The following is a 9,782-nucleotide window of genomic DNA, read 5'->3' as shown; positions in this document are numbered from 1 at the left end:
CTGTAGGTAATGAATTGGGATTCTGGAAAGTCCTTCATACTGCAATTTGACTTTAAATCAAACCAAGTCAATCTTTATGTTATCTTAGATTGTAATATACATGGCTGCACGCACTTTATGTCACGTGTATTCAGTCATGACTAAAGATATACTACACTCATCTTTGAATAAAATATTTCAATAACAGACATTTATTTAAATCTATGAAGTTCTTACTGAATATGTCTAATCTGAGTAAAAGAATGAATAAACTATGTATGGGAAGCTGCCTTCGCTATTACAGGTCAAGTAAAGTTGGTCTTTTCTTTAAAAAAAACAGACTGCCCGAGTGCCGAGATGATCCGATTGACTTAAAACCCCAAAAAGCTTAAGCAAAATGCTTTCTGTGTTCATGATGATCAACTGGCGATTATTTTATGATAATGCCTTTCCTGCGCTTGATTTTTTGTCCACAGTTCAACATTTGATTTTTATTTCTCACAAAGTAAAACTATCAAAAGTATTTAGTATAAACTTTCAGGTACATAAAATTGAGTAATTTCTCAGTAATGCCCCTGTTCCGCGTAAGACTTTCTTGTTTCTTAAAATAATTTTAATATTTTGCCGATTAAAAGCTCTATGAACGAGAGCTTCCGTGATTTATGAACACATGGCCAATTAAGTGCTCAAAATGAATTGAAGCGCTTCTTTTGTGTGCCAGTTAAATATGAGCCCCCTAATAGGCAATATAAGGAACTATAATTAACAACGTAAGTCTTTATTTACCTTAAAGGACACCTGTATGCAAAATTTAAACAAAGTTTACCGTATGGTTTATGAGTTCTGCAGATTTTCCTTAACTTAAACTTTGCTATCACAGAAATAAGAAACTCTAAATAATCAATAATATAATCATTCTATAAAATGTTTTCCTGTTGAACATTGTTTAGAAACAAAAATAGCATTCAGCTAACAAATGGCATAAGCAGAACTTTTGTTTCTACTCAAATTGATATAAAATGGTATAGAAATGTTACCCTACCCCACCAATTTCAAATAGTTGTTTGACCGTGTTCCTACTTGGCGGGCCTTATTCAAAACATCCTTAAAATTTATCAAAATGAGGGGCTGTTTTCAAAGTTTGCCTATTTTTTTTTAAAGTATATTGGTTGAGCTTGTCAAATATAAAATACGTTTACCGTCTAGTTTTTACTTTATTAGACTTTGAAAATATCAGGAACCATATTTGAAAACACATTCGGCAAAATTAAGCCAAACAAATACCGAATATAATTTTTCATTAAAGTGAAATACTTTTTTCTTATCAAGAGTGATCCGAGAAACACATAAGTAATATTTAACAAAGAAAGAAAAAAGCATTTGCCTTAGAAGTAGGGCTTGAACCCATGTCCCCATAACTTCAATGCAGTTGACAGTAGTTCTTGTCTATTTGAATACTCTCCAAAGTGGAGGTAATGCATTAAGTCGGTCATACCTTAACTCTCTTCAGTGTCGTCAGCAATTATATCAGTTTTGTCTACTACAACAGCACTATTTAGAGAATTTAGTACCACTCAAGTCGGTGCAAGTGGGCATGAGGGATGTTGCACGTATTCATTATCCCTCATGTACAGACTCAATCAAACCGAATCTGCAATTTTCATGTAATTTTGTTGTGACTTATGCTTCAGAGGGATCACTGTGTCTCCAGATTTTCAACAGAATTTGACGAACTCTTGTTATTCGTTCGTGTTTTAGATATTTTATTGCCACATCAGCGTTTTGTTTGTGAAGAAAGTAAGCCGCAAAAGTTGTCCCGTATATTCAATAACAGATTTATTATTTTCAATCCTTAAATATCGTTCAGTACGACCTAATTGTTGTTTTTGTGGAAATTTTAGTTTCTTATATTTAATATTGCTTAAGCCGGTTCTAGACGGTGTGCATTTACCACTTATCTACTCTTAAAAAATTGCAAAAAAAATCATTTTTGCCGTTTTCGATGTTCCTTAGGGACTCAGATTTTTTCACTTTTTTATATGTGGACCATTGCTTTTTTCATACTGCTTGAAACCCTTTCATTACGCCTTTTATGTGTTCTTATACATGTATGTAATTTTTATTTGCAATGGAATTTTTTAAATCATCATATCTCAATTCAAATCCCTATAGTTTTTTCTGTATTTTATTCTGTACAAGCCTAGTTATACGTTTACCACTGATGATGTGAAGGCTTTAAGATGAAATAATGTAAAGGCTAAAATCTGGGGGAAATACAAAGATTTCTTATCTCTTAAAATAAGTATATATGGACAACCACGGAAAACTGAATGACCTTCTGCATGTGTATTTTTGTCCCTTAGTATCTTTAAATTATTATCATTTTTGACAAGATTGTCACAGAAAGATAATACAGGTCAATGGGTCAGGCAACGTTTGAGACATATCAAATATCGTTCACATGAGAATAGAAATATACAGAAAATGTGCAATACCGATAATTTAATCATCCAAAAAGATTGAGGCATGGTTGACTAACATACCTTTGAATCCATACGGACTGACCCTTGTTTAATTAAATATAGCAAATGGATAATGAATTTCCTTTTATGTATATACATGTACATTGTAGTGAACACTTTTAAAAAATCATCCCCTTTATAACCAAGAGGGTATTTGGCATGAAACATTGCCTAGTGGACCTCTCCATCTGCCAAGTTTGTTCATATTATAAACCTGATGTCCAAACTTGCCCCGCCCTAGAGTGTCATTGAAAAGACCAAGAGTCAAAACTTATGTTTGGCATCCAAATCTTGGGTAGTCCTAGATTTCCTTATATGTTAAAAGTCAATCGTAATATATATCTTTTAGGCTAAAGCTTAGATATTTGGCATGAAATATTGTCAAGTGGATCATAACTTTTGGGTCTAAATTTGCTCCATCCCGGGATGTCATTAATTTTCAGAATGAATATAATTATATAATAATTTTTTTCAAGAGCTAGATATTAGAAACTTGGCATGAAACATTATATTGATGACCACTACTAAGTGTGATTAACTTATAGCGCTAAGTCTGAATTGTTACCATCCATGAGGTGAAAAGGGTCATGGAATAACCTTATATGTATATATTAACCAGTGCCTGTCATAGCAACCATTGACTTCTAAAGCAATCATTGACTTTCCACTGCTACCGGTGACTTTCATAGCATACATTGTCCTAGCAAACATTGACTTCCATATCAACAATTAACTTTACATAGTGACTTTTAACTTTCAATAGCAACCAGCGGCTTCTATTACAACCTTTGTCTTTCCATAGCAACCGTTGATTTTTCATTGCAACCACTGACTTCCATAAAATTCATTGACTTCCCATTGCAACCAGTGACTTCAATAGCAATGATTGACTTTTCAAAGTACCCATTGACTTTCCATAGCAACCATTGACTCTCTATTGCAATCAGTGACTTCAATAGCAATTTTAAACTTTCCATAACAAATAGTGTATACTTCAGTTAGATGAGCAATAAAAGGGCCATCATGGCACTCTTATTTTCATTCTGATTCAAAAAAATTATAGTTTGGGTCTTTTATTTCACAATGATATCAAAATAAACATTTAATCTTATTACTTCAAGTATGCTAATTTAAACAAACATAAATAACTGATTTATTTCCCGCCACATGCCTGAAAATATTTAAAAATAATTTTAAAAAAGTGTCTTCAACTGGTAGTCCATTCGCGAGTTATTTCTATAACAAAAAACCACTTCCTTTGTGTTAAATTGTAATTTTATTGTGTTTTCGATACAAGTATATATGTATATGACAACAGTTCAGTAATTATTTAAATATATTTGGACTTATGAATATGATTTCTTAGTACTGATTTTTTTCCTGAGCATATTTAGTACAAAAGAATTCCAGAAAATATGCAGTAACGCCAAAGTTCACGCGAACGTATTGATCCATCGTTATTTGTATACTCCTGAATCCACAACGACTGACCTTTGTTTACATGAACTATCACCGTGTTGCTACTCATAGACTACAAGATAATATATAAAAACATTATAATCATATTGATAACTAAACTTAGCTAATGTTTTACAAAGAATATTTTGCAAACTTCTTTAAATGAATGCATATTTTTTTTATATATATTTTATATTTTATAATCTTTTAGGACAAAAAGTACTTTTGTACTTTTTGTCCCAGTTGTATCGGAAGGATCATTTATAGTTGTAAGAAACTTTTCTGGTGCATATTTGTACTTTTTTAGAAACACAGATTAAAGAACAAAACGTAAGATTCGATCTTATTGTTTTTGAAATGACCATGTTAGGTTCTCTTACAGCTAATTGAAATACTACAGTTACTTCAAACGTTAACTAACTGAACGGTAGTAGAACATTTAACCGATGCGCAGGGGAGTACTTAAGCCTCAATTGAATCTTAAATATGCAAAAGCATTTCAATAAGCTTGATTTATTTACACTAAACTTGCATGTACCTCTTCATTATTAACAGGATTGTCTACAATGTCAACCAAGTTTGACCCATCCATAACCAATTGTAGATTACTAATGTGGTCGATGTCATTCATGCTGAACGTAAATAGGTAGAGTCCGGTCACAGGAACTGTAAATATTCCTGTATAAACGTTATATCCAGCTCCCTCGTTCGTAATGACCTTGTTAAATACAATATGGTGTCCAATCCCCATATGATCAATATCGTGATTAAGATAAACTGAGAAGGCAACGACTTCCGTCTCACGTCTTCGTCTTGATTTACCAATGAATTCATTATCCTTTTGTTTACCATGTCGAATAGCTGAAGCATTTTTTCTTGCGTCAACAGATACATTGAGCCCAGTCTCGTTTTCCTCTCCGAAGTGACTGTCCATATTATAGCTGACAGTGTTGGCTTCTTCTTTCACATATTGTATTTTCTTTGACTTTACTTCTTGTCTTAAGTCTGTTATTGATTTTATCATGTCCATTATTGTCCTCTCTCTCCGCTTTCCCCTTTTTTCTAGACGCTGAATTCGTGTCTGCTGATTTGTAACGATTCTTTCTAGATTCTGAACTTTGTTGGTCAGTTCCGAAGTCCTTTCTGTTATCATCTGCTCAACAAGCTTAGTAATCTGTATCTCATTTTCTATCTCAACACTTGCAGACAAAATAAAAGTCTCCACAAAAAGAAACACTATGGTATTAAGAATTTTGACTAACATCGTTTACCAGTTATATCTCCTGTAGTGAATGTGTAACAAGAAAACTGACAGGTCACAATGTTGACAATCTCTTCATGTGAAATCTTACGTTGTCTAAGATAAGAACATAAGTTGTTGAATCATAATTTGTGTTTATGTACTTGTTATCATTATTAGAATAGGTAGGTCATGTCATAATTTAAACAAATACAAAAAGTAGGGATTTTTTTTTGAATTCGAGGGGATAATGCACGCAAATAAGACACATAGACCCCTTGACTGTATGGTCTTTTTTCTTTTTTTTTTTTTGTTTATTTAGCTAATTATAATTGTATACTTTTATTGTTATATAAGTTTAGTTTTGACTGTTATTTTCTGTTCATTTTTATGTTATAACCGGTTGCATGTTACATGCCTTGATTAAAAAAACTGAAACTGAAAATGACTTCTCAACGACTAAGTTAGTATATTAAGATGACTTTTAAACCCATGACTTTTAAACCCCATGTTTCTTAGTCGCATTTTTGCATGACTTTTAGACGTTGATTAGACATTTCAACCTCTATTTCACTTTTTATGATACTTCGAGAAATACTTAAAGTGACATTGTGCTCATATTTTCATTGTTGAGTCGAGCTGAACTGACTAAATATATTTCAAGAGATTGACTGTTTAAATGATGTTTGACCAACAGATTATATCGGAAAATGTTAAATTTAAAATCTGCCTAAAATATAAAAAGACTGCCCCTCTCTTTTTATAACTTGAACGTTACAGGTAATTTCTAAATGATATTTACTGAAATTTCGTATAAATCTGGTAGTTATTTATTGAAGTAAATTATTAAATCAAGAAGAATTAGGGCAAAATGAAAATTTATTTTTACTTGCACCTGTCCACTTACTATATACCTTTAGATGGTCATACTGTCTCTTTAAAAGGAAATAGCAAATATCTTAATTAAAATGTGTTTACAATATCCGAAAAAAATTGACCCATTAATATAACTAAGAAGTAATAATATAGTTTTATGTCTTTTTAATAAAAAAGTTTGGGACCGAATATATTAAATAAGATTTATAATTTTTAAGAATATCAGCTTTGTGTCTTTTAAATACTGCCACTTTTCTACATTTATAACTCAATCTTGTGAATGTAGTGTATGACATGTTACTTCGAATTTGAAAACCCAGTCAAGATGTTTAATAGGTAATAATAATAAGAAGAATAAGGATAATAATACAAATAATAATACTCATTCTCGAAAAATGCACAATATTTTCCGATATATTTTAAAATATTGAACCCTCATCATGAATGACATACTAGTAACTATAAATATATTCCTTTATACCTCCTTTGTCACATGAAACATTGTTGCAGTGGAGCTAATTGTCAACAAATTCAAAACAAAACATTTTTTTTGAGAACTGAACGAAAGAAAACAAAACTTGCTTAAAACTAAATTTTGATTTAAAATCCCTTAAGTCTTTGCTCAACTTTTTTGCTCAATATAAGACGACTTAAATGTGTCTATATCGGGTACGTAACCAGCCAGATATACCACCCTAAAACAATACTCTTTGTAGGGGACTAGTTTCAAATTTCGCAATATTTTGCAATATTGTATTTATTTAAAATGTTTTCCGTTACTATTTTTCGAAAACGCTAGTAAAAAACCAAACAATTTATACAGTTTAAAGATCCTGTATGTTTTTTGACTGATATTGTTACTGTGTGTATACAACACTTGCAAAAAATTATATATATGTATATATATTTATGCAAATAAAACAATTTTCAAACATCGAAGAATATGTAAAATGTGTACTGCAAATATTTAATCAATAAATTACAAGCATTCATTTCTTTTTGGAAAATTTGACATAGAATTGATGGAAAATAAATTTATAATTACCTCCCTTTATTTACATGAAATGTTAAATTGGGTAATATCTTTATAAATAATGCTTATTGGAACTTATAATATTGGCAAATCTTACTTTGAGCATCATATTTATGAAATAAATCCATGAAAAAAATATGTTACAGGATCTTTAAAGGATTATATACCTGTTCGCAGTAATGTAATAGACATGCAAATGATATTTCCTGATTTTTACTTTTACGATTTGTCCACCTCGATGTTAATTTTTCGTTTAAGAAAAGTCATACATGTATTTTGAAGCGGATCATGCGCATAACAATGTTTGTAGACTGGTTCTAATGATTTTAGACTGTAAAGGAGATTCATTAACTTCAGTTTGATACGCAAACATAAATCATCCTCAACACTGTGGAGAGTTGTGATGACAGTACAATACTTAAGAACAAGAAGTGTCTTTAAAGCAAGAAATAATTTTTGTAGGATTATTAATCTTGAAAAAAAAATGGAACACTTTAAGATGAATGTGTTTTTAAACGAACCACAGTCACTTGGAGTGTGGAGCCTAAAACGCTTTTAAAGTCCAAATAAAATGTATATTTGTCAATCCCAGCACATATACCGATCATATACATGTATATATAAAATAAATGAATATAAGCCGTTTTTAAAAAAATCATATTTCAAAGTCTATAATAATACACAAGATAAAAATGTTCGCCGTAAAAAAATCCGCACACCTACCGCCAGATCAACATGCATTTTATTTCATTTTAAATATTTTCAATAATCCTTTCGTCCATCTACACAAAAGATAAAGTTCTTTACGATGATGGTAAATTTTAAACTATAACATCAATATAAACAACGCAACAGGCGAAATAGATATCAAAATAATCGCCGTTTTACTCCAATTCAAATTCAATATTGGCTCCCTGGCCTAGAAGATGAGAACCAGTCTGGCTATAATCAGAGCCATTCGGTAATATCTTGGTTCTCATATTCAAAATGAAATGAAAAGAAAAGAGAATGAAAATAACTCATTGCTTAATATTGTTCTTGTGAAATGGAGTGTTACTAATAGCAAATTTACCACCTTAGGACACGGATATTGGATGCAACAAATCATCTTGATGTGGTAGACATTTATGCCAAAGTATTTTAAAATCCTCCAATGCATGACAATGTTACAGTTTGAAAACTAATATTTACCTTAAAAATCTTCTAATGAGCAAAGGAACCTTCAAACAATTAAAGTGACCCTGACCTTAGAGGTAGGATCATGGATCTTACACAGTTAGCTTGATGTGGTAGACATTTAAAAGCTCTCCAATGCATAACAAAATTACAGTCAGGACACGAATGTGTTCTTCAAACTTTTCTTGAGAATATGAGTACCTTCTAACTGTAAGGGTGACCATAGAGGTAAGGACATGGCTCTTGAACATGACATGTCGTCTTCATATGGTAGACACATATGCTAAGGTATCAAAATCCTCCAGTCCATAAAAAGTTACAGTCCAATTACAAATGTGTGTACCTTTAAACTCTACTTGTAAGAATGTGATATCTTCAAACTGTGTGACCTTGACCTTTGACTAACGGACATTGGTCTGAAAGAAAAAAAATCACCATGACATGTTTGACTTTTGCCAAGTAATTTTACAATACTTCCATGCATGACAAAGCTATAGTTTGGACACAAATGTTTACCTCTAAGTGTGTCGTTGACCTTTTTGGTTGTGAATGGACCGCGACATATTGTCCGGGTGTGGTAGACACTTGTGCCAAATGATTTAAAAATCCTTTGACCCGACACGTCGTCTTGATGTAGTAGACATTCATGCCAAGTTATTTTAAAATCCTTTGAAGTTACCTTCCGGACACAAATGTGTGTTTCTACAGACTCTAATTGTGATACTGTGAACCTTCAAAATGTCAATGTGACCTTGACATTTAAGAAGGTAAGTGGTTTTTGAATGAAACACAACGTAGTGATGTGGTAGATATTTGTGCCAAGTTATTTCAAAACCCCTCAGTGCATGACAAAATTGCATTTCATGTAGACAAGTTACAGTCCGGACACGAATGCGTGTACCTATTAACTCTAATTGTGTTTCTTCAAAATGTTTGTGTGACCTACACCTTTGAGGTAGGGAGGTGGTTCTTGGACGCGACATATCGTCTTGATGTGGTAAACATTTGTACAAAGCTAACAAAGTAACAGTCCACACACAAATCAAGTGGGGACGTACATACAGACAGACGGACAGACAGACGGAAGGATCGTGCCACCCTTCGGGGGCATAAAATATGCAATTGCGATTGAACAGTTATAATATATGAATCTCTTTAGATACGTGGGTATATCTGGCTAAGTCGACATCCCAGGAGGTTTAGGCCTAACGGCCTCGACATTTGTTTTGCAGAAACATCCCTCGATATCGCCCCAGTTATATCCTCGTAACTAACTCGTTTACTATAACTGTTACTTGTATGAATTTTTGTATTACTTTTGTGTTGCGTAATTTCGTATAAATCTTAAACAGAGATAATTCAATGTTAGATAAAAAAAAATTGCGAATTCTGTAAGAACTAAGCTCCATGTATATTTTAATGATTCGTCGCAAAGAAACTTACAAAGGGACAAACTAATTGAAGTACAAGCTTATATATTGTTGTATGGATATTTTAA

The 9,782-nt window shown here is 32.0% G+C and overlaps 1 protein-coding gene across 1 annotated transcript; it reads right to left on the bottom strand.

Moving 5' to 3' along the window:
- Nucleotides 1-3,794: 3,794 nt before the first annotated feature.
- LOC132714972 (complement C1q tumor necrosis factor-related protein 1-like) lies at nt 3,795-5,223 on the bottom strand. Its single transcript, XM_060697914.1, has 2 exons — nt 4,498-5,223; nt 3,795-4,032 (listed from the first exon to the last, which is right to left on the bottom strand). The coding sequence occupies exons 1-2, from the start codon at nt 5,221-5,223 to the stop codon at nt 3,892-3,894; spliced, it is 867 nt and encodes a 288-aa protein (XP_060553897.1). The 3' UTR covers nt 3,795-3,891.
- Nucleotides 5,224-9,782: the final 4,559 nt, after the last annotated feature.

The sequence above is a fragment of the Ruditapes philippinarum genome, unplaced genomic scaffold (genome assembly GCF_026571515.1).
Source record: "Ruditapes philippinarum isolate M1 unplaced genomic scaffold, ASM2657151v2 ctg3985_1_1_1_1, whole genome shotgun sequence".
Lineage (NCBI taxonomy): Eukaryota > Metazoa > Mollusca > Bivalvia > Venerida > Veneridae > Ruditapes > Ruditapes philippinarum.
Note: the sequence above shows the minus strand (reverse complement) of the source record. Positions and strands in the feature narration are given on the sequence as shown.

What these genes read in the sequence shown, in the direction of transcription:
- LOC132714972 (XM_060697914.1), bottom strand. Translation starts at nt 5,223, where the DNA reads ATGTTAGTCAAAATTCTTAATACCATAGTGTTTCTTTTTGTGGAGACT. An exon ending in ATCCTGTTAATAATGAAGAG is followed by an intron (nt 4,033 to 4,497) that starts GTACATGCAAGT and finishes ATTATCTTGTAG; the next exon opens with TCTATGAGTAGCAACACGGT.